Source organism: Kryptolebias marmoratus, linkage group LG6 (assembly GCF_001649575.2).
Source record: "Kryptolebias marmoratus isolate JLee-2015 linkage group LG6, ASM164957v2, whole genome shotgun sequence".
In the NCBI taxonomy this organism is placed as follows: Eukaryota; Metazoa; Chordata; class Actinopteri; order Cyprinodontiformes; family Rivulidae; genus Kryptolebias; species Kryptolebias marmoratus.
In genome coordinates, this window is record NC_051435.1 from 20,584,565 (window position 1) to 20,608,548 (window position 23,984).

Here is a 23,984-nt window from a genome sequence, read left to right on the forward strand (position 1 = left end):
CAGGGGTTTTTTTTTTTCCTCACACAGCTGATTTGAATTAGCAAGGTGTCGACTTCTACATGTTATTCTGACCCAACCATGCTTTGTTTGGTGTTGAGTGTTTAAGTCAGTGGTCTCCAATCCTGCTCCTAGAGGGCCATCATCCTGCATGTTTTACTTGTTTCTCTGCTCCAACACACCTGATTTGAATCAATGGGTGATTAACAGGCTTCTGCAGAACATGAAGAGGTCATTTAAACACTGAATCAGGTGTGCTGGAGCAGGGAAACAAGTAACATGTGCAGGATAATGGCCCTTGACTACCAGGATTGGAGACCCCTGGTTTAAGTAGTTGTGGAGATCGGCTTCTGGATGGTTGATGAGACTCACCTTGTAGATCCTGAATGGCATGGGGGGAGCGCCTGTCTCCCACCTGCACCCGATTCGGCTGATGAGCTCTACCGGCATTTAGGCTTCCGGGAGAGATCCAGTCCTCGCTGGATCATTCAGTTACCTCGTAACCTCTTCGCAAGCTGACTCTCCTTGAGTTCCTGTTCTGGATTCTCTGGGGACCTCTCACTCTATCTCTCTCTCTCTCTCTCTCTCTCTCTCTCTCTCTCTCTCTCTCTCTCTCTCTCTCTCTCTCTCTCTCTCTCTCTCGTTGTGGACTTTTCAAGCTCTGCCCTGGTCACCTCACAGCCTGCGTCCTGCCACTTAGGTTGTCCTGGAATCAATACCATCATCAGTCAAGCCCCGCTGGATTGTGAAACATCTACCTCTGGGATCTCTGTCGCCTCCTCCTCAGACGAGTCTGCCTTCCCACCAGATACCTGCCTGAGTTCTCCTTTACCTAGCCAGTAATAAAGACTCTTAAACATTTATTCCTGGTATTGTTCTTATCTGTTTAGCCTGAACCTGGGTACTACCTTTGTTAAACCTGAGAGTAGTCTCTTTCTCTGCTTTGTTTCTGTCAAGGCTGCTTGGAAGATGCAGTGAATTAAAAGGTGCACTCGCTCTGGGAGGGCTGATCACCTGGGACTGACGTACTCGTCATCAGTTCACTGTACCCGTCCAAAAGGTCTGTACCAAACTGTCAGGGTCTGAATACATGTACCATTACAGCCCTTTTATAAACTGATCAAAATAATAAAATAGTTGTCTGTTTTTGTTTCATTGATTTATTAGTAGTATTGGTAATAAGAATATACTTCATTCAGTGATACTTGGGTCACAAGTTGTCAGAATTTGAAACGTTTTGAACAATGAAACAGTCCAATATTATATGGTTCTGACAGATTTTTTTCATGTTCTCTGGATTCAGAACTTTTAGAACCTTAGCTAAAATCTTTTACAGTTAGAAAGCTGGACCAGCATATTTAAACACATTATAAATGTTACAGATACTGTTAGATGAGAACGCACTGTATAAACTGTGTAACAGTCAAACCCATAGCTGTTTTATGGCAGTGGAGGTCAGGCGAGGGTGGGGGTGGGTCAGTAAGAACAATAAACTGGACAAATATAAGATTTATATTAAAATAAACATGTGACATTTCATCTGGTTGGGTTACACCGATTGGGACACTGGAAAAACAAAGAAACTGGTTTGAATAGTCTATCGTCAGGGAATAAACCTCTGTAGTGGACCGGACCAGTCCAGACCCATGTTCTGTATCAGTCGGGGTACAACAGAAACCCGGAGAACGTGCTGTATTTGTTGTTGTTCCCGCCGTGAGCCTTCCCTCCGTCCAGTTTGACATAAATCTCGTCCCCAGAGTCCAGATGCAGGACGGCGCTGTTGCTGGCGGTGTCATAGTTCTGGTCGGCATCCTGAGCGATGGAACTGGCTCGGACCTGCGGAACAACCATTCAGAGTTCAGGTTACAGTGACAAACCAATACTGAATGGAGTCTGTCAGTGCAGAGAGGTTCTAATCCATCAGTTTCTTGAACAACAACCTTATTCGTACAAGAAGAGCAGAAACTCTCGAGACGAAATGAGAAATAAATAAGAAATGTTAGCAGCAGACAGTTCAGAATAAAACATTGTAAGCAATCTTAAATTTGCGTTTTTCCTAACGTTTTGCACCAGCTGCTAAAAATAAAAATGATATCAAAGTAGAAAAAGAACTGATTGTTCTCATTTTGTTTTTTATTTCATGTTGGACGGAGAGCCTAGAACTGATACAGAACGTCAGTCATTTTACTCTTAATTTGCTTAAAGATCATGGTTGATATGAGTGGGCTGAACTATGCCCCCAATGTATGAACAACCCTAGTAAGATTTGTGAGATTTGATTTTCCACCTGAGCACGACAATCTTTAATGACAAGATTCAGTCATCAGGATGTGTTTCTTCTGCTACAATAAGGGCCTAAAAGACCAAGATCTTAAGGACCAAGGTTTAAACCAACAGAGGTTTGACCAAGCAAACACCAGCCTGGTTCTATCTGATCCGTCCACACGAGAATAGCTATTGTAAATGGACTGTACTTACATGGTGCCTTTCTAGCCAACCAGGCCACTCAAAGTGCTATCCAACACAATCTGTGCCCTCATTTACCCATCCAGACAGACGTTACCACATCTCTGCTAAGCTAATCTGAAAGAATCATTCTATGGAGACTAATCAGTGCTTTAAACTCCATTCATACACTGATGGGACAGACATCAGAGGCAGTGAGGGGTTCAGTGTCTTGCTTAGGTACACTTCAACATGTGACTCCTGCCTGAAATCAAACCTGCAACTCTCTCATTGGAAGACAACTGTTCTAACCACTGATCCATAGCCGCCGATTGTGAATACATAAAAGGTTTTTAATAATTACAGCCTTGCGTCTACATAAAAACTGTTTCAGGAGGCCCAAACCAGACTAGACCACCCTTCTGTTCTTTTTGTGTGAACAGCTTAAATTCAACATTTTGCAAACTCTAGACCCACCTCTAATGTAACCTTTGGCCCCAAATGTGAAAAGTGTAACAATAATGACAGATTACATGCTTGCTTTTGTGTTTTGCAGACACTAGTTTCTCACCAAGGGCAAAACTTTTATATAATATTACATCAATAAACAGACAAGGGTGTTTAATGAGTTATGGTTTTTCTTTCTTTCTTTCTTTCTTGCTGAAGGACAACAGATGGAAATTACCGATTGAGCTAATTCTGGTGCATCTAAGTTGATGTCTAATGCATCAATATTGATTGATACCCATTGTCCTTTATAAAGAAATAAAATGGAAATGAAAAATGAAGACCTTCTATGCACTCGCCCATTAAAACTAATGCAAAAAAACTAAACAAGTGGACTGGCAGAAAGAGAAGAGGACACATATGGACACATTTTACATTTATTGTCAAGAAAGACAAGACACTGTGTAAACAGTGTGAACTATAAGATACTGATAGGCTCTCTGGGATGGTCTCATTAGGTGGAACAGAATATTCCTGTTTACTGCATATCTGTTCACAGTTCATGGTCAGATCATGCTACTCTCTAAGTGATACGGCCTTCCAGGTATTGGAGTTGTTGTTTTGTCTTACCGATAAACTTTGTTCAAATTAGCACTCTGAGGTTGGACAGATGCTACCACTTGGATCTGTCTCATGCCCGGGATGTTCTGCTTGACGTTTTGTGTAAGAATTTGTTAAAAGTTAACAAGCTGGGTCTTCCTGTCTCCTTTATCCTTTTGTCATGACTGGGTATAAAAAGAGCATTTTAGAGAGGCTGAATCTCTCAGAAGTAAAGATGGGCAGGGGTTCACCAGTCTGCAAAAACCTGCATCTAAAATAGTGGAACAATTTTAGAATAATGTTTCTCAACAAAAAAATGGCGAAGACTTTGAATGTTCCATCATTTACACTTCATGTTATCAAAGGTTTTCAAGAATCTGGAGAAATCTCCTGAAATCAAAGACTGAAAGTAAATATTGGATGCCTGTGATCTTTGGTCCCTCAGAGGACACTGCATTAAAAACAGGTCTGATTCTGTTCTGGACATCACTGATGGACTCAGGAACACTTCCACAGATCACTGTCTGTAAACACAGTTCACTGTACCATCCACTGATGCTGCTTAAAGCTCTATCAGGGAAAGAAGAGGCCAGATGTGAACACCATCCAGAACCTCTGCTGTCTTCTCTGAACCAAAGATCAGTTCAAATGGACTGAGACAAAGAGGACAACTGATCTTAGGTCAGCTTAATATAAATCTTTTTTGTTTTGGAAACCACAGCTGGCCATACTAAAAAGAAGAAGTATCATCCAGCCTCATATCAGCTCACAATTCAACACCCTGCTTCACTGATGGCATGGAGATGAAACAGTCCCTATTGCATAGGCAGCTTACACATTTGGAAAATCACCAAAGCAGAAAAGTATATACAGGTTTTAGAACATATGCTCATATATAGATGACGTCTTTTCTCAAAGAAGAACTTGCATTTTTAAATAAGACAATGCTAAACCTCAGACTGCATCCATCACAACAACATGACTTCAGTGTAGAAGACTCCAGATGCTGAACTGACCGGCCAGAAGCCCAGACCTCTCACCAATTGAACACATTTAGAGCATCATAAATGAAAACTTCAGCAAAGAGGAAAGCTAGAATTCTCCATCAGTAAGGGGGTAACATTCCCTCTAAAACCTCCAGCAGCTGCTCTCCTCAGTTCTTGAATGTTTACAGATTGATGTTAGAAGAAGAGGAGAAGTTTCACAGAGAGAAAGATGGAGCTGGAACACCTTTTTGCTGCAACCAAATTCAAAATGACCTTTTCCCTTTTTAAAAAAAAAAATGGTACAAGATCTTTGTTTAAACATTGCTGTTTAAACTGTTTTCCACCGTGGGTAAAATATTTTTTGAGAATTTCAGTTTTTGATAAGATTACCAGAGAATGCTAAATTGATATTTTAAGAAACTATTAATTGATTAAATTCATTAGTAATATTTGAAAAATAGAATTACTATTTTGAGCGTTTAATTAAGAACATCATGTAAAATCTCGTTTTCAGTCTCAACAGACTTACTGTCCATCAGTATTTTGTGATTTTCCTAATGAAAAACCAAAGCCAGATGCATTTATTTTACAGTATAAAAGCTTTTAAATCCCTCTCTGTGTTTTGCACATTAAGTGTTTAATCTAGGTGTAAATATTGAGTTCAGAAAGTAACTAATAACCCCTACATTTTATGTTCCAGTCGACTAAAATATGACTAAAACTAAAATATAGGCTTGTTAAAAGACGAAATTTGGAGGGGGAATAGAACAGAGAACCGGTACCTGTCCGTTCTTACACAGGTCGGCCCACATGCTGGTTCCGTCTCCCCCCCTCATCAGAACCCGGTAGGTGAAGAAGTAGATCCCGGACACCTGGCAGGTGAACTTCCCGGTGGTCGCGTCATAGTCGCTCCCCAGGTTCGTGACGACGTCGTCGAAGCGCACCACTTCGTACCCCTCGTGCGGGTTCTTCAGACCCACATAGAAGGCGATGTGTCCCGGTCCAACAGGGCTCGGCTCGCCTGGAACCAGAACCTCTCCCGCCTTTACAGAGTCTCCTGGTAGACCTCTCGGACCCGGCGGCCCCCGTTCCCCTGGTGGTCCTCTTGGCCCAGGTTTCCCCGGGCGACCCGGTTCGCCTTTAGTCTCTTGTCCGAAGGCGGTGGATGGAACCGCGCTCGGGTCACGCAGGACCTCCGTGGGGCTGTACGGGTCACACACCATCCGGCAGGTTCCCACCATCTCGTAATGCGCGTCGGTCCTGGAAGTTTGGACCAGCAGAGGAACCACGAGGATCAGAGCCAGAACCATGACGGTACCGGAGACGGCAGCTACGGGTGTCCTCTCCTGCAGAGTCCGGTTCGTTCTGGGTCGTGATGGTGGAAGTGTGGCACGAATGGGGGGGGTCTGCAGCTCAGCTGGTGGATCCGGTCCAAAGAGAGACAGGGAACAGCTGAGCCTGCGGCGCTCCGAGTGGTGCCACTTTCACTCGGACTCACGGAGCTGACAGGACCGTGATCCGGTTTGATGTTTGTGGACCCGGTGGGTCTGAGAGCGCCCAGAGGCCCCCAGCGGGAGGAGGAGGGGTTGTCAGGACCTCTGCCTACAGTTTGGACCCAGACTCTAACAATAACCCTCTTCTGTGCGGTGCCGTCCGCAGGCTGGTGGGCAGGAAGGACCACGGACAGCTCCATCGGAGAAGTATCACTTTAAAGGGACACTCCGGCCATTTTGAAGTGGGCTTCTAAGAAAAAGTTCTGAACCAATAATATCATACCTGTTTATGTACTGTCTGGAGCTCCCTGAATGGACCTCAGTCTGGAACTTAAAGTGATTCCACCAGGACCATAATAATAAGCTAAGGACTGGTCACTTTTACAGTTAAACAAGTGTAATTCATCCATTCATCCAACTATCTATTCAACCTTTCATCTAAACATCCATGCAGTTGTCTGCCCAACAATCCATTTATTGTCCAACCATCATCCATTCATCCAACCATCATCAATCTATCCATTCATATATGACCCTATTTATCCTCCTCGTTGTCAGATCCAGATGTTTGTTTTCCTTCTTGTTTCTTCCATGTTTCCGTTTTCTTAGTTTGTTCTGGTTATGCTTCATGTTGGTCTATATTTGTTAGTTTGTTTGCTGCCTTGTCTGCCTTTTTTTTAAAACACTTTCCTTTTTTGTTCTTACTCCCCCTCAGTGTCTAAACTTTGGGTCTTTTAACAAACATATGATGAACCGAAGTCTAAAATATATTACCTGTATGAATAAAAAAAGCATTAATGTAATTATAGCTGAATGTTGGTGTTGGCCCACACCCAGAACTTGATTATAGAACTATTATACAACACTAGTTTAAACAAGTATACCAAACAGTATAATGTTCCAGTTAAGTTGGTTATTATCATTAATCTGTTCTTTTGAAAAAATCTTTAAGAGTTTCTTTATTCTTTCTCAAGTGCTAAGAACAAGAAAAAAAGGAATTGACTTATATTCACTGACTCTAACAAGAAGTATCTGGTCTGAGCTAACTGTGAAAAAAATTCTCTAATGTCAACAAGTTATGTAAATGAAAATAAACATTTAAATACCAAACTATTAAAGTTGAAAATATAAGACAGTTTGTCAGCAAGAATATCAATGAGTCTGTGGTCATTACAGCGTTGTTAACTGAATCCTGTTGGCGAGGATGGTTCTAATGCTGAGGGACAAGAAAACAATTATTACTGCTTTCATAGGAAAATGAAAATAACAACAAATGGTAAAAACCAGTGGATTAAAATGAAAACAGACTATGGAAAAGTAGAATAAAAAATTGTATGCATATAAATTGTATCTATGGATCTGCAATTTCTAGGGTTGAACATTTGTATAAAACCTCCAGAGAGAGGAGGTCAGGTGCCTGAACCACCTATTAGTCATGATCTATACCTTACAACCATAGGTAAAACCAATTAAACTAGTTCAAATGCCCTTATTTGAATGGCATGGTCATTTAACCTACCAAATCTCCTCAACATTTTGATATCCCAGCCTTCCCCAGTGAGGCCCAACAGATTTCTTATGGAGGTACTGAACCATTAGGAATGATCCACCTGGAGTGGAATCCTCCACTACAGGTCTGTGCTGCAATGGGGGATTTAATGACTACTATGTGAATGAATTACAACAATAATAAATGAATAAAATCAAAATGATGAAATTTGTTTTTAAAACAATGTGGTAACATATTAAAATGGACTGTTGGGAACACTGACAGAGTCAAAGTAGACAATACAAACTGTTGTTTCTGTTTGTTTAGACACAATAATCAGCTTGGTGGTGTTCTGATCATATCTGAATATTTCCTGTAGTCAGAATCAAATGTTAGGCTCTCAGTCAAGTTTGACGTAATTGTCAGTTTGACACATGTGGTCAACCATGATGTCACCCGAAATTAGTCATCTGAGGTCTGTTAAGACCTCAGATACACGGCAGACAGATGGACACAACAAAACCCAACCATTTGTCAGTGTTAAATAAGAAAAAGTAGATTTTCTTTGACTGTATCTACAAGGATGCCTTTTGAATTATATCACTTTGACTTTGGTTTAAGTTGAGAATGTCAAAAGCCTACAGCTTAATTTAATTTTTTAAAGTAAAACAAGAATTTAAAGAAACAACTATTATTATTTTAGCAGACAAGAACAAAATGCCAGTAGACACATTTTTGTTGACATGTTGTTGGTGAGGGGTATAAAGTCGAGATGAACTGACGCCAGTCTGGCCAGCAGTCGTCTGTCTGCTCAGCTTAGGTCAGACCCTGAGGTCCAATCTGTCACAAACAGAAACAGAACTTCCAAACACAGATGTTGCTGGGAAGGTCAACCAGACTACAGCCCACCATGAATGGGTTACATGGTACTGGACACTCAGGGCACAATAAAACACACTTACTTAAAACCAATCAGGGACTATTGAATCATTCCAAATTCAATTCATGCTTTTAATAAATTGAACAGATTCCCTTCCTGCTACAGAGAGCTGCATATATGTAGGACATCATAAGAAGAGTAAGAGGTCTACATTTTGAGGCCGATCAGGAACTCGTCTGAGGTAACCAGCTCAGGAACATGTTTCTGGTGAACAGGTGGGTAACACATCCAAGGTAAACTAGTTAGTAACACAGTCCATAGTAAACAGGCCTGGAACACAGTTCAGGGTAAACAGGTTGGAAACACATCCATATAGTTCATTCAATTCAGGGTAGGACAAAAGGATGCTGATCAAGACCCAACAACATTTAACTTAAAATAGTATTTACTTGTTATACCCCCAAAACTATCACTAACAGTAAAGTATATTGGATGATATGTGTCTAAATGGTAACATGTAACAGAGTAATCAGGAGAATTTCCTCCATAGTGTTTTTAAAGAACCAAACAAGTTTTTAAGGTGTGAACAAACAACAGCATCATGGTTTACCATGTTACATGTCAGAAATCTAACAGTTCTCTCTGGGAAGAAGTCTGTGACTGCAGATTACTGAAGAGATCCAGACGCTCCTCACATCACCATCAGTAATTAGACGCTCCTGATTTTTTACTGCTGTCATAAAACAGCTAACAGTCTATAAATCAATGACAGGTCAGTCTCTAACTTACAATGTTACAGAGCAAAAAAGATCAATTCTTTCACCAAATACTTCAAACTGGGCATGGTGTGATTTCTGAAAGGACTGCTGCTATTACACCTCTGAGCCATCAAGCAAGGTACTGACAGCACCGTAACAGCTGATAAATGTGATGATGTGTACGATCAGCCAGCTGTAAGATCTGGAATGGGAAATGGCTGACACACTTTTTATGTGTAAGGCTACTAATCAGTCCCACTTATTTACACTCCGCTCCTCCTTCGGCTCCATTATGTCAGCTTCATTTATGAAGTCTCAGATCAGTGCAGGACGTGGCTCTGTTGGTGATTTATGAACAACCGGAGACAGCTTAAAGAGAGGCTTGTCTTTGCAGCCGTATCACAGAACCATTTTATAAAAGGTTTGATAATATACTATACTATCATTTCAAGTCTTAGCTGGCTTCTTGCATATTTGCATTAAGAAATATTCTCTTTAAAATTACATTATTTTGCAAAAGCTATCCTTACTTTTCCAGCCCATATAGGATCTGATAAGAGATCAGATGTTTCCACTGTTGATTATCTGACCCAAAAATTTAAATGCTCCATCAGGCAGTAAATTACTGACACAATTAAATCCAAATAGTTGTCTCAGTATGTTTTATATGACTAATAACCATTACACACTGTCATACATTACATTGGTTGTCTCTGAATGCTAACAAAAGCAATAAATATGGATATAAAGTTGGAAAAGGGAACAAATACAGCCTGAAATAAGAAAAATTTGCATTAAACCAGAAAGGGGCACTGAACCGTGACATTAAAACCAGTTAGCCCCAGGATCCTAATTTACAATGCAAATTAGTGTACAAGCAGAGAAAGCTGCGGGTCTTGTTCCTCTTCACTGCACAACACAGCAAAACATATTTCCTAAAAATAAAAATAAGTACAGGCAAAAGGTTGGAATTATGAAATATGCTTTAGCTTCAGAAAGAAAGAAACTGCAGGATAGCAATCCTTGTTTTAGATTGTTTTTCTGACTAAGCGAGCAGGGATCAGTTAGATCACTTGTTTGATTGCTCAACCAATCTAACTCTCTGACTCACTTCACCAGAGTCCTCCACTGTTTTCTCTACTGCTTTCTTCTAATGACAGATTATAGTCTTCATAAATAAATATCACTGAGTATCATTAGCAGAACAATGGAAATCTATCCTATGCTGTCTAATAATTTGACCTACTTGAAGCATATGTAAAATAAAGAGTAGTGGTCCAGACAATGAACTCTAATGAACTCCATGACTAATTCTGGTATATGAAAAAAATTCATTATTAACATGAACAAACTGAAACCTTCCAGTTGTCCAACAGCTTTCTTCTAGCAGCGTTTTCAACTTCAAGCTTTTCTTGCAGCCGTGTTTCTCATTCCTCCGTCTTTAGGCTGTTTGTTCTGGATATGCGTCTTTTATCTTCAGTTTACAGTCTAAGAAGTTCTTCTTGCTGACATTGGTGTTTATGTAAGATTTCTAAAGTTCCTGTGCTGCAGTGATTTTAGAAGCGATTTCTTGCCTGTGTGCAGATGTCACAATGAAGTGCTTAGAGGCGACTCTGCATAAAGCTTGAGAACGATTAGATGGACTGGTGACCTGTGAGTAATCACTTGACTTATATGACCTCTCACACATAGAAACAGATTCATCTTCATTGAGTTGTAGTATATCTATCTGTGGCTGTTAGGTGTTTTTTCTCTCAAACATGTTGCAGTCCTGATAGTATTTCTTGTTACTGCCTCTGTGATGTGCAGTGGTTTAAGAATGTCCTCCTGACACCAGTTTTCATTTGTTGCATTCAGTTCATTTGAACCAGCGCTAATGATGTACACGATAGTTTGCAGCTTGTCATCTGAATAGGTATGAGGCTGCATCTTTAGCAGAACCTTTCCATTTGTCATAGTGGATCTTGAAATCTTGCTTCAGCTCGTTCAACCTTAGGTCATGCAGTTTTCTTTTCCGTTAACTATCATGGTTGATTATCTTTGTGGAGTCCTTGTGTGTTTTTTTTCTGTATCTTGTAGACTCGGTTATTGATGGTTGAGCATGTGAGCTTTGTTGGATTTCTTGTTGCTCATGCGTTTTTTGTTTTTTTTTTTGTGGAGAAGAGCTGAACTAGAGGGTTTTGCTGTGATTTAGTGACATCTTTCACCTCTGGACTGTCGGTCTTCTGAGACACATTCAACAACGATATGTTTTTGGTTAAAATTTTAATCATCTAACATACATAAATGAACAATTCAAAGCTGCTAAACAGCTTTCAAAGACTTGGGTAAATAAACTTGAGGAAAACCTTAACAAAGTATCAAGACAGATTCTTACTTACTTGTTGTAACACCAGCCTTATTAACATAAAAAAAAATCATAATCTTTTCTTGTGTGTTACAAACTCCACAATGACACATTGCCCAACAAAAACATTTGTGAGTGCATGTCACCAATAAATATAAAAGTACAAATATCTTCAATCTTTGGTTATCTTAACTACCCTTGGGCACCTTTACTTGTACTTAAAGTGCAGCTTGTAGTGATCTGGTTAGAATAATTACAGCACTTGGTAATTTTACCACAGTGCTGGTGGCAGTTCGGTGTTTCCCGATAATGCTTGACTGTGCTTGTTCAGAGACTTAGTACAGAATATTCTTGTCTCCTGTTTTCACACTGCATGATATATGTTTATTAAAATAAACAAAACTATTTCTATGCGTTTCTAGGCTGATTGCACAGCATATGACACGCACACAACGTTAACAATGTGTCGCTCTTACATGTATACAGTACAAAGCGACACATGTAGCTCTTTACAAGATGGCCGCCACAAATCTCGCCTAGCGCCGTCTGTGGCCATTCTAGTGTTTCTCTGTTTGTAATCTTCGGTGAATAGCACCATCTGACCTGAGGGGGGCAGCAGCTCACCGTCTCTGCCTCCGGTTTTGGCGGTAGAAGAAGCACTGCGCAGGCGCTCTGTGATCGACTCCTCGGGCCTGAACCAGCTGAAAGTTCTCGATGATTCGGTTCTCCCCAGGACTGGTCCACGGTTCTGCGGCTGTAAACAGTCGTTCGGCGTGCAGGAGGCTGGTTCTGACAGAGTTGGGTCACACACTGAGAGCGGGCCGGTCCGGGGGACATGGACTCATCGGCTGTCGTCACGGTTCGGCTGGTCAGGTCTTTCCAGCACCGAAACTTCAAGCCTGTAGTTTTCCACCGAGTCAGTCTGGACCAGACGGTTCAGGACTTCATGCGGGTCGTGAGAGACGGTCAGTAAAGGGTTCTGCTCAGTTCTGGGTTCGGTTCTGTGCAGTTTGGGTCACGTTACACTGCAGGGTTCGTTAAAACACCGAGTTCACCAGTTTCATGTCAGTGTTTAAACTACACTGTCAAAGCTCAGTGCAAAATAAAACTACAAGTTTGAAAAAAATTGGGAGAAAATAAATAAATTTGACTTTTTTCTGTCGTTTTAGTTGTCTGTAGCAGTTTGACAAAATATCCTTAAACTTTAAAGGTTAAATAGACAGACATAAGTTCTTAAACGTCAGCAATTAGACGGTGACCAGATGTTTGCGTTGGAACTGTCAAATTTAATCACAAAACTGTTTCTTTACATATATATTACAATCATTAAAGATAGGGGGCCCCAAATACCGGGTCATGGGCCAGTTCCTTGTTCATGGGTTATCTGGTACTGGGCCACGCAGAAATATTAAAAACTAAAAGTTAACGTGCATAATTGAAATACATTGGTCTGCGGGGTAATTTATTTATTTTGTGTCTCTTTCCTGCATTTGACTTGACCAGTAATTTTTCAGAGACTAGCAAACCTGCAATCCTTCTAATCTTAATCATCCTGTTAGACCAGAGCCCTTTTTGTTTATTAAATTGCATAATTCCCAATAAATCCTCTAAAATGTGGCACCAAGAAGACTACAGTTTGGATTATACAACATGATGCCTTCTATCATAAATCACCCCTGACACTTATCTCGTACAAACAGATGAAACCATGATTTAACGGATGTTGTTTTTTTCTGTCTTAGTGGGGGGTTTTTATCAGTAAGAATTTTGGTGAGGCCGTGGTATCTCATACAGAGCTGATTGTGTTTCATCAAAAAAAAAAAAAAAAAAAAAAAAGTGGGTGAAAAGTCTCACGAACATCACATTTCTTCCAGATATTGCAACAAGACCAGGACTTCCTCCCCCCTTCAGGAAATATGCTTATGGTATGTATGTTTGATCGTTTGATTGCTGAGATAATGTGCTAACGTGATGTGATTTATTGAGTCCCATAATGCGTCTGAAGAAGGTTGTTTAAATAGTCTCAGATCCTGGGGTCTCAGATCCTCTGTGATGGGCTTCCTCTGCAGTCCGGAAAAGTCCGGAATTTGATTTTAGTATTTTCCAGGTTTGGATAAGTCTGGAAAAATCAAAACGACGTATGGAAACCTTCAGTGTTTCCAGACTCTTTATTACCTAAAAAAAGATAAAGTCTGAATTTCTAAAAGGTGATCCAGTGAGCAGAGTATTTATCACTTTGACTGTATATAAAAGAGGAACACAGCAACAAAAAATGTCCCCTTTTTACCCTCTACCACTGGGATGGTTGGCATATGAAAGGCAGGCCAGTGCAGGGGTTCTTTGTTGTGAGAGATCCTATCTATATTATTTATAATGTCCGCGAAAATGCAGCAACTTTTAGCCTTTTATCAGACAAGCAAGTCGAGCTCATGTACAAAGTCTAAAATAAAGTGTTTATTTTGGTTCATTCTGATGATTCAGGCTCCCAGCTGATGAAAACCCAAAATTAAGGTTCTCGGAAAACTAGAATATTGCATAAGTCTGATTAACAGAGGAAATGGTGGTCCAATAAAAAGTATGTCAGTGTGCCGTACAGTAAATGTACTCAATACTTGGTCAGAGCTCCTTTTGTATGAATCACTGCACTGATGAGGCGTGGCATGGAGGCCTTCAGCCTGTGGACCTGCGTACCAACTCCCCCGTGATCCTGCACAGAAAAGCAGATGAAAGAACCACTCAGGGAGCGCCAACCTCCGCCAAGTCCCCAGCGTGATTAAAAAAAAAATTGCAATCTGGATCAGCACCAACATTTAACCCATTGTTTTTGTGACAACCTCAACATCTCCTGAAAGTTTCCTCCAAATCCGTTCTTTAGTTTTTATCTGATCTTTGCTAACAGACAGACAAACAAACCAGCGGACACAACCGGAAACAAAACTTCTTTGGTGGAGGAAACAAAAGGGTCACATGTAGGAGCAGAGAGAAAGTTTTAACAAAGGGGTTACCTGTGACCTTTTACCCCATGAACCCTGAAACCAACAGGCATCATCCTTGACCCATGAGGTGTCCAGCTGTGCAGTTTGACTTTCCTATATAACACTGTTAGAGTCAGAGCACCGGGTCAACTGTGTTGTTCCCCTTTGATCCAATGACCATAAAATCATTGATGATCACTCTTTACCTAAGAGGTGTCCAATTGTGCAGTTTAATTTTCCTCTGTTACATGGTTGCATAGTTAGAGCACAAGGTCATCTGTGACCTTGACCTTTGGTCCCATCACCCCATCACTCCAGCTGTGGAGTTTAATATTCCTGTTTACAGCTGCAGAGTTAGAGTATGGAGTGATCTGTGACCTTTGACCTTGAACTTTGACCAGATCACCAAAATCTAATCACTTGTTCCTTGCAGCATGTTTGATGTTTCCTAAAAATGCCATGAAAATCCCTTCATAACTTTTTGAGTAATCTTGTCCACAGACAGACAGACAGACACTACTGAAAACATAAACACTTGAAATATAATTGATTATAATAAAATCAGGCTGTATAATATCTGAGTTTCACTTTTTGAATGAAATTACTGAAAAAAAGCAAACCTTTCAGTGATATTTAAATTTTCTGAGGCGTACCTGGATAAATGACTGGCCGTCATGAAAGGCTGACAAAGCCAGATGTGGTCTTGTGGCATCAGACATGTTTTCATCCTCCAGACTCAAATCACAGGCAGAGAAACTGGCCAGGCAGCCAAGGCGAATCGTCACGGCGATTAGTCGAAAGCATAAGTCGAAGCAAAGACTTACAGGGATCGGTTGAATTAGTGTTAATAGTTGGGATTGCAACATCACAACTTCCTGGAGGGACTGAAGAATGGGATGTTATTATGATATACCAGTTTTAAACAGTCAGTCATGGGTTTAAGGTGGCCTCGTATCATTTAAATGTTGTAAAGTGCTACCTGTGCAGTCTTTGGTTCTGATCGGTCCAGAGCAGTTCTTGTGATTGAAGATCCTGTGGAGGTTCTATGTCATAGATCTGGGTCAGTAAATTCTCAGGTTAAAGTCTTCTACAGAAAGCTCTTGTGTCAGTGAACTGAAAAAAACAACCCCAGACTCTGTATAATGGTGTTCCTTTGTGTTTTCAGACACGATGAAGATCATTCATCAGGCTCACGGAGCAAAGGTAAAGGGTTCTGCAGACTTCACAGGTAGCATTTAGGTTCAGAGTTCTGATGGAGAAGAGCACTGCTTGTTGAATCTTATTTTTAAGGAGAGGAAACAGTTTATCTGTTAGCACATAGCAGGAGCTCAGAAACTGCGAGTCCGCTTCAGATCTAATGTTTCCTTCATCTGAACTATTACTGTACTGTCATTGTCAAGGGTTCGACTATCTATCTTTCTTTTTTTTTTTTTTTTTAGACTAATGAGTTGGTCATGAGTACAGATGATGATGAGCGGCTCATTCTGCAACACGACCAAACCCTCAGAGCTGCCGGAGTGGGTAAGAATTTCTAAATCATCGTCATGTGGTTGATTCTGTTCTGTTTGGTGACTGAAGGGACATTTAGACCAGCGCGGTTTTCTGATCAAAGTCCTGTAGGGAAATCCATCTGGGGACGGCCGTGGCTCAGTGGTCCTATCTTCTTCTGCTCTTGAGGGTCATTTTCAGGAACTGGAGACCGTTCACACTGGAGTCTGATGGAGGTCGCATTGAACATGTGAACATGTGATGTGAACGACCACGCAGAAACAAAAAAAAAAATCACAACTGGGCACTGACACCTGCAGTGTGAACGTAGCCTGAGAACAGAATGTTCCGCTACAACGTTCTGCTCACCTGCTGCAGAACAAAGGTGTCACTGGAACATTTGATCTGTCCATTCTTCTGCTTCACAGTTTTAAGAGTGAATGAGCTAAATGTAAAGAACGTTGTAACGCCCCTTGCTAACATTAGGAGCGAATGACCCACTAGTTTTGTGGTTTTCCTCTCCAGCTAATGAGACAGAGGTGGCCTTCTTCAGGAGAGAAGACTACGGTTTGTACAAAGCCAACCCCGAAACCACCTGGTGAGCCGTTACAGGAGGGGCTGAAGAGGAACGAGACAAAACCGAAGCCTGTCGAGAACAAGAAAAACCACCAAACTGGGCCTCAGTCTTTATACAGTGTTTTTTATTTTTATTATTATTATTATTATTATTATTATTATTATTATTTAAACCAGAGCTGTCTACGACAGCATGATTGTACGCCTTTTTATTTCCTGTTTTCCGGTAAACGGTCGTTCATGGACATTCATTTGTTGCCAATTTTTTATAAACGTGCTCAATAAATTCTGACCGCTGCGTCTTTTTTTTTTTTATGCCTTGTGTTCGAGCGTTTCCAGAGCAAAGTGTTTCAGTGTAAGCAGTGGGTGGGATGTGAGCTGTAGCGGGCGCAAAGATGGCGGCAGAGGAACAGCTCCTCAGCGTGACGTCAACCTGCTATCACCTGGTTATGGGCCAAGGCTGCTGAAGGAACGCACATCGCCCGCCGCCGATAACGCCACGGTTTCAGTTTAAGGTCTCCTTTTGTCAGGAAATGATGGCGTAGTATCCACTTTGGTCAAACCTTAAAAATAATTGGATGACTTTCAATTGCCTCAGTTAAATCCATTTTTGTGTCTAATGTTGATCAGCTGTGGTGGCCATCTTGAATTGACTGACTTCAAAAGTTGATCAGTTGCCGCTGTAAGCCCAATGGAAACTTTCTGAGAGTTTTCTTCAAATCTGCTGACAGGTTCATGATATTTTTTGCTAACAGACAAACATAAACAGGCAAACCCATTATCTGCTGCCTTTTGGCAGCAGGTACTAACTGTTGTGTGATAGGTGACACTTTTCTAGGGAAGATAATAAAATGAGTAGATCACTCAACTTGTATTTTTCTGTTCTTGATAAAGAAAAGCTTAGGAAGGACATTCTGCAATCGCCGAAGGTTGACAGCGAGAAGGCTGACTTAACAAGACGTGGGGAGCTCTTAACTCTCGGCAGAGCAGTTATCAACACGCGGCGTCAGACTACGGCACGCAGAGCAGGAACTAGAAACCTATCTGTAGGTTGACCTCTTCCTAGGAGGTTGCAAAGAAACCATTATTAGTGTTTTTCTTTCTTTTATTTTTTATAAGAGTTTTTAAAGAAGGCCAAGACAGACTCTGGGTTTTCTTTAAGCGGAGTTCAACAGTTGGACGCACGGCGAATTAAAAGCCCAGCGGTCAACGAAGGAATGCATTTCGCCTTATGTTGCAACACGACAGAGGCAGAGATGTAACATCTTTTCATAAAATTTTGAAAATAGCATTACGCTAAGACATCACTCTCAGAGTATGTGTTATTAATGACTCTCAGTTACTACCACTTCAAATTTTAGCTCGGTAAATGTAAAACTGGCGGAGTTATAGCTGTTTTTGTGTTCGATAATGTTGATTAGCTGTGGCAGCCATCTTCACTTGGGTTGACTCCAAATGTTAATGACTTCTAGATGTGTATTCAGTCATTACTTTCTGAGAGTTTTATTAAATTCTGTCCAGTAGTTCATGAGATATTTTGCTAACAGACAGACAGCATTGACTCTAGCAGAGAATGCCAAAGTTCTAGGCAAATACGTTGTGCAACGAAGAAGCACTTGGAGTTCGTGTTAAGGATGACTTCCAGCTACTACCACACCAGAACTTTAGCTCAATATTTGTAAACATGGCTGAGTTATAGCCACTTTTGTTTCCTTAAGATCAGTTGGCTGTGGCAGCCATCTTAAACTGGGTTGACTCCAAATGTTAATGAGCTGTAGATGCACATCTAATGATTACTTTCTGAAAGTTTCATTAAAATCCATCTGTTGGCTCATGAGATATTTTGCTAACAGACAGACATCTGACTACAGTAGTTTAGTTTGCCCTCGGAGTATGTGCTGGGCTGACTCTCAGCTACTACCGTGACACATTTTACTTCAATATCTGTAAAACCTGGCTGAGGTATAGCCTTTGCAGTGTTTGATAAACTTGCTTAGCTGTGGCGGCCATCTTGAATAGGGCTGACTTCACAAGTTACACATTTGTAAATATAAAGACTATAAAAACAATAGAAAATAATAACTTAAAACTGAATTTCTGATTATGTGAAGTTCTTCTTGGTTTGCAGTAAACCATCCTTTCTCGAAATTCACTTCTGTTAATCGTATATTTACGAAAATGTTATAAGCATTTCCTCCATTAAAAAGCTTCTTGTAGTCCTTGTAGTTCCAGCGTACGAGCTCCACCCACTCGGCGTTACGTCACTCATGTGCACAACCAATCGCGTTAAAGGAGGGCGTGTCCACTTGCGCAGAGATAACGGTGGTCTGATGGGGGAGGAGACGGTGGACTTTAGCCTACATTATTACAGACAGAGGGCAGCTAGTGTGCACAGTCCAGAACACATATCTGTCTGCTCCACGTCCTGCGACCCTGACTGTCTGACTTAAAGATGGCTGACCTCCAGGTTTGTGTTTAAACGGTTTATTCTGTCCCGTTACAGCTGCGGGCGATGCAGCCGAGAGGTTCGGGCGAACGCCGGTGCCGGGCCGACATGGACGGTCGACTGGGGGCTGTGAACAGGGCTGCACCGCCGTGAATGGCCCCATGATGTGAGGTTTCTGTAGTTGTTGACGAAAGGCGCGTTAGTGTTCCTGTTCAGTGTGCACTGTAACTGATCACGTGCAGCAGCTTAATTGGTTCCTAATATCTGTCTTTTTTATTTCTATTTTTTTCATTTTTTTTGTTAACCGACGGCTCGTATCTGCTTAATTATCCCAAAATGGAAGGTTCAAATAAAACAGCTGCTTCATTATATTAATTTCATAGTTCATGCTGTTTGTTTAATGGTGACACACCACCAACAGCTCCAACACCGAACCCCTCCCAGCTCCGGCTCTCTCCTGACCTGTCACACGAGACAGAATTCAGCTTCGCCCTCACACTGAGCATTACGGTACAAGTGCTCTACGGGTACCGGGAAGGGAAAAAAGGGGCAAGACACAACAGTTTTCGGCCTTTTATATTTCCACTCTTTGATTACAGACTGTCGTAATAACAGTCACTTTTTGACAACATATTTACAGAAGTTTTATTTTTGCTTTTAGTATACCTAGTAAAAGGTTCTGATAATATTAAAGTAAGTGGAAATTAAAAAGCATAGCAAATGGCATTAAAAGAAGAAACTTCCCCCCCAAAAGAAAATGTTTTCAACATTCTTGTTCCGGGTGACACAAGGGTCAGGACAGATTTCATCACTTTGTTGAACAGTGTTACAGCTAAAGTTAGATCAATGTCTGCACTTTTTTTTTTTTACTCTTCTGGTACCAGCAGCCCCTCCGCAGATGACCCTTATGTATACATGACATCACTGGGCCACAAATTCAGCTTATCAGTTCAGATGGTGATAGATACAGAAACTTTTCACTTGTTGCAGAAGTTCAAGTGAGTTCACAAACTGCCCGGCCACAATTTACCAGTTTTTGTTTGATTTTATTTGCTTGATTTTCTTAATCAAAACGATTAACTGTAAAATGCAAATCCTATTTTACAGAGGCATCTTTCTGCAGTGAATACAGATTTTTTACAAATCAATACTTTGACTAATAAATCTCTTTTTAGAGGAGTTTGACCTCTTTAATCAACAAAATCATCAAAATAACAATTCTTTCTGTCTTGAACCCACTGGGTATAGCAAGTAAGTTAACTCAGAGTTTGTTTAACCTCCTCCTGGTATCACTGATGGGGTTTTGGAGGTGAGGGGACAGCATCGCCCTGCTCTGCGCATAACCTAAAACCTTCTTCTCCCTGTCTCTTGTATCTCCGCAGGCGAAGTTTGACACCGCCGCAGCTGAGGTGAAGCAGCTGAAGGCCAAGCCGCAGGACGATGAGATGCTGAAGCTCTACTCCCTGTTCAAGCAGGCCACCGTGGGGGACGTTAACACAGGTGGGGGGTGGTGTGTGTGTGTGTGTCCCAAACAGGACCAACAGCTGGAACCTGAAACTCCCTGGTGGCTCAGGAACAAAAGCGGCTCGTCGTGGACGTCGTTGGGCCTCAGAAGGGGGACAAAACGAATGTAGTCAGACATTAAAATACGCTCCTGTTGTTTGTGATTTACTGCCTGGTTGTTGTAGGAGAGCTGGCTTTAACCTGAGTAGGGCAGCAGCCACAATAAAGAGACAGTTCAGACTTTTAAATTTACTAGATACACAACATGTGTCTAACTCCGCTCCTCGGGGAGGCGCTTACCTGCATGTTTTAGTTGTGTTCTTGCTTTAAAACACCCGGTTTACGCCCGGTCCCAATACTCGCACTCCACCCTACGCCCCTCTATGAAGTGCGTACTCAGTCGAAGTGCACGCAGGTTACAAGCATGCAGGAAGTGGAGAATTGGGACAGTACAGGTTACATCACCGACTTGCGCCTCTGCGTCGTAACTGCGACATCCAACATGGCGGGGCTGGTCACTGGTTTGGTATTTTAAGAAGGTGCCAGTTTGATTTTAAAAGTACAGTTTAGGTATTCTTGCTTTCCAAAGTCATAGCAGGAGATATTTGGCTGTTCAAATGTGTTTCGTCATGATTTGTTGAACACGGAGCAAAGTTTGATAGTATTCACACCTGTACAGCAGAGTGAAACAAGAAATATATCAATACTTTACATTAAAAACTGCTTTTTTTGTGACAAACGCAGCTTGCTCTGTCACCACTGCCATATTTCTGCCGTTTAATTCAAAACCCTTTCATTGTTAAAAAAAATAATAGAAAAAATTTAAAATGTCACATGCAGCAATGAATTGTGGGTAAATACCTCAGCTGACGTCCGCCTGGATGCAGGCATAGCCAGAGGGCAGATGTAGAACGCAAAGGGGGCGGGGCTAAAGAGCACTCCGGAGAATTGGGACACGTTACGCACTCAGAGCCTTCAGCGTGAACGTGCATTTGAAGGACACGAGGGTGGAAGTGCGAGTATTGGGACTGGGCCCACAATGAATGACTTGTGGACGTGCTTCTGGAGGACTTGATGATTCGGTGAGGAGGTAACCATCTGAGTCAGGTGTGTTGGAGCAGAAAAAAACCTAAAACTTCCAGGACGGCGGCCCTTGAGTCCTGTAGTTTGACACCCCAGAGATACACCACAGATGTTCTGCTCTGCACAGAAAATGTTTCATATAGAAAACTTGACCAGACTTCAGTGTAAATGCCTACAGACCTTCATGTCAGCAATCCATCTCATGTAGAAGTACATTAGATGTCCACTCCCTGTTTGATTAGCCGTTAGCTGGGGTTCTGTGCAGATCTTATCAGCAGTCAGTACCTGGACTACACGTCCGACAGGAGGGATTCGACTTTAAGTGCTTCTGTTTGTGAAGGCCCTTAAACCGTGTGTGTCTGTGTTCTCTGCCCAGCTCGTCCAGGGATGCTGGATTTCACCGGGAAAGCTAAATGGGATGCCTGGGAGAAGCAGAAAGGTGTGTAAAAACTGCACTAGTGTTGTTATTCGTCACTAACATCATCGATGTTCAACACATCTGCATCACATAAGCCTTCACTGATTACAGTCTGAGCTGCCCCCGTCAAATGTCCTGTTCTCCTTCTTAGTCTGGATGTTGCGTTGATTTAATTTATTTATTTCTTTTGAGTCTCCATCCAGCACCTATGTGTTTCTGTAACTCCTTCTGACATAAGAGCTGTAGATTTGAGACTGCAGGAGGCAGGTCACAGGACATGCACACGTGAGCTGCATACCGACATCAGAGCCGTATTAAATCACCAGATTTACAGAGTAATTGTTTAGTATTTATTTACCAGATTTGTCCTCCATGTCCTCTCTGACTGCATCCATATATCTCCTCTTTGTCTTTTTCCTGGCAGCTGCATCTCTAACATCCTTCTACCAACATACCCACTGTCCCTCCTCTGCACATGTCCAAACCATCTCAGTCTGGCCTCTCTAACTTTATCTCCCAGTCCTTCAATCTGTGCTGTATCTCTGATGACCTCATTCCTAATCCTGTCCATCCTCGTCCCTCCCAAGGAGAACTTCAACATCTTCAGCTCTGCCACTTCCAGTTCTGTCTCCTGTCTTTTTGTCAGTCCCACTGTCTCCAAACCAAACAACATGGCTGCTCTCACCACTGTCTTGTAAAACCTTTCCTTTGACCTTTGCTGCCACCCTTTTGTCACAAATCACTCCCGAAACTTTTCTCCATCCTGCCTGGACTCTCTTCTTCACCTCTTTACCACACTTCCTGTTTTCCTAGACAGTCAACCCTAAGTATTTGAAGTCCAGTCGCTTGGATGAACTCGCATGTCAGTTTTGGCAAAAGCGATTTACTCCAGCTGCCCTTCCAAAACAGGACCCGCGCCATTTACCTGGGCTCATTTACAGCCTCTGAACACTCCCTAACTTCTGTTTCCTTCAATTTGGACACTTAAACACAGAGTTATGATGCGTTTGATAAAGCTAAGAAAAGCTCAACTTTTAGTGAATTAGATGCAAAAGTCTAAAAACCAGCACCAGCACGAGAGGTCTGACAGAAAACACGTCCGGGTCCAAAAAGTGAGACTACCAGAAGATTAAATCATAAACTTGCTGGTGGCTGCCAAGGTGGGCAACCAAAAAAACGTGCTCAGCCTATAATGCCGTTATGTACGCCATTTATAAGCCGTGATTTTCAAAAACAATTGCCCGAGCGAAACTCAGAAGCACGGCTCCCTGGTCACAAATACTCAAGAGTTCAGTGAGACTGCAACAAAACTTCAGCATATTTTCTCCTAGTTTTCTCAGATGTTTAAGTCCCTAACTAGTCTCCATCCGTCACAGCCAGGTGAGGTACTAGCCTAAGTCAATGCAGGATACTGGGTCTTGTTTTCAATGAGAATCCTCTGGAGCACAGAAGAAATGAATTCAATAATCACTAAAGTAAGGTATGGACCTTTTTCTTTTTTTTTTTTAAAAGACACATTCTACAGGACGTTAGTAGAGTGTTATCGTGAACGGTATATGCCCCAGTCCTTTATCAGAGGGAATGTTCTAACTCACCGTCATTGTCTTTGATTGTTTCAGGTGTTTTATAGATAAACACTCGCACAAAGTTCATGAGCAGAACAAAACCAATTTAGAAACTGTATAAGGTACAGACCAGAGGGGAGGTCCAAACTCACACAACTCACCAAACTGAGAACTCTGCCCCTGTGAGCAAATTCACTGTTTATTGTTCTTTAACCCCTTTTTTTTTGTCAGGCAAAAGCAAAGACGACGCCATGAACGAGTACATCCAGCTGGTGGAGGAGCTGAAGCAGAAATATGGAATCTAATGGCGGCCAACTGGGACACTCGCCGCGCGGATTCAGACCAGTCATCCCCTCATCTCATGTGCAATGCCTTAAAACCTGAGTACTATTTTTAACGAGTTATCGTGAAGCCTTCAGGGACCACTAGTCCAATGACCTGAAGTGAATGCAGTCGTCGTCGTCATCTGTTCGGATGCCCCCCCCCCC

At 41.7% G+C, this 23,984-nt stretch overlaps 3 protein-coding genes across 4 annotated transcripts; 2 read left to right on the forward strand and 1 right to left on the reverse strand.

The window, feature by feature from the left end:
- Positions 1-1,182: 1,182 nt before the first annotated feature.
- Positions 1,183-5,973, reverse strand: LOC108238821 (complement C1q-like protein 2). The gene is made up of 2 exons (XM_017421131.3): positions 5,258-5,973; positions 1,183-1,833 (listed from the first exon to the last, which is right to left on the reverse strand). Exons 1-2 carry the CDS (start codon positions 5,783-5,785, stop codon positions 1,654-1,656), a joined length of 708 nt encoding a protein of 235 aa, XP_017276620.1. The 5' UTR covers positions 5,786-5,973; the 3' UTR covers positions 1,183-1,653.
- A 6,135-nt stretch (positions 5,974-12,108) lies between these two features.
- On the forward strand, positions 12,109-16,779 carry lg6h2orf76 (linkage group 6 C2orf76 homolog). Of its 2 annotated transcripts, none has more exons than XM_037976291.1 (5): positions 12,109-12,407; positions 13,317-13,367; positions 15,583-15,620; positions 15,857-15,938; positions 16,030-16,220. In XM_037976291.1, the coding sequence occupies exons 1-5, from the start codon at positions 12,278-12,280 to the stop codon at positions 16,035-16,037; spliced, it is 309 nt and encodes a 102-aa protein (XP_037832219.1). In that variant the 5' UTR covers positions 12,109-12,277; the 3' UTR covers positions 16,038-16,220. The 2 variants fall into 2 exon arrangements, with proteins under 2 accessions (XP_037832219.1, XP_017276615.1); XM_017421126.3 differs by lacking the exon at positions 16,030-16,220 and adding an exon at positions 16,431-16,779 and having other exon boundaries at positions 12,111-12,407.
- A 2,010-nt stretch (positions 16,780-18,789) lies between these two features.
- LOC108238788 (diazepam binding inhibitor (GABA receptor modulator, acyl-CoA binding protein)) lies at positions 18,790-23,978 on the forward strand. Its single transcript, XM_017421095.3, has 4 exons — positions 18,790-18,948; positions 20,310-20,427; positions 21,890-21,952; positions 23,728-23,978. Exons 1-4 carry the CDS (start codon positions 18,934-18,936, stop codon positions 23,799-23,801), a joined length of 270 nt encoding a protein of 89 aa, XP_017276584.1. The 5' UTR covers positions 18,790-18,933; the 3' UTR covers positions 23,802-23,978.
- Positions 23,979-23,984: the final 6 nt, after the last annotated feature.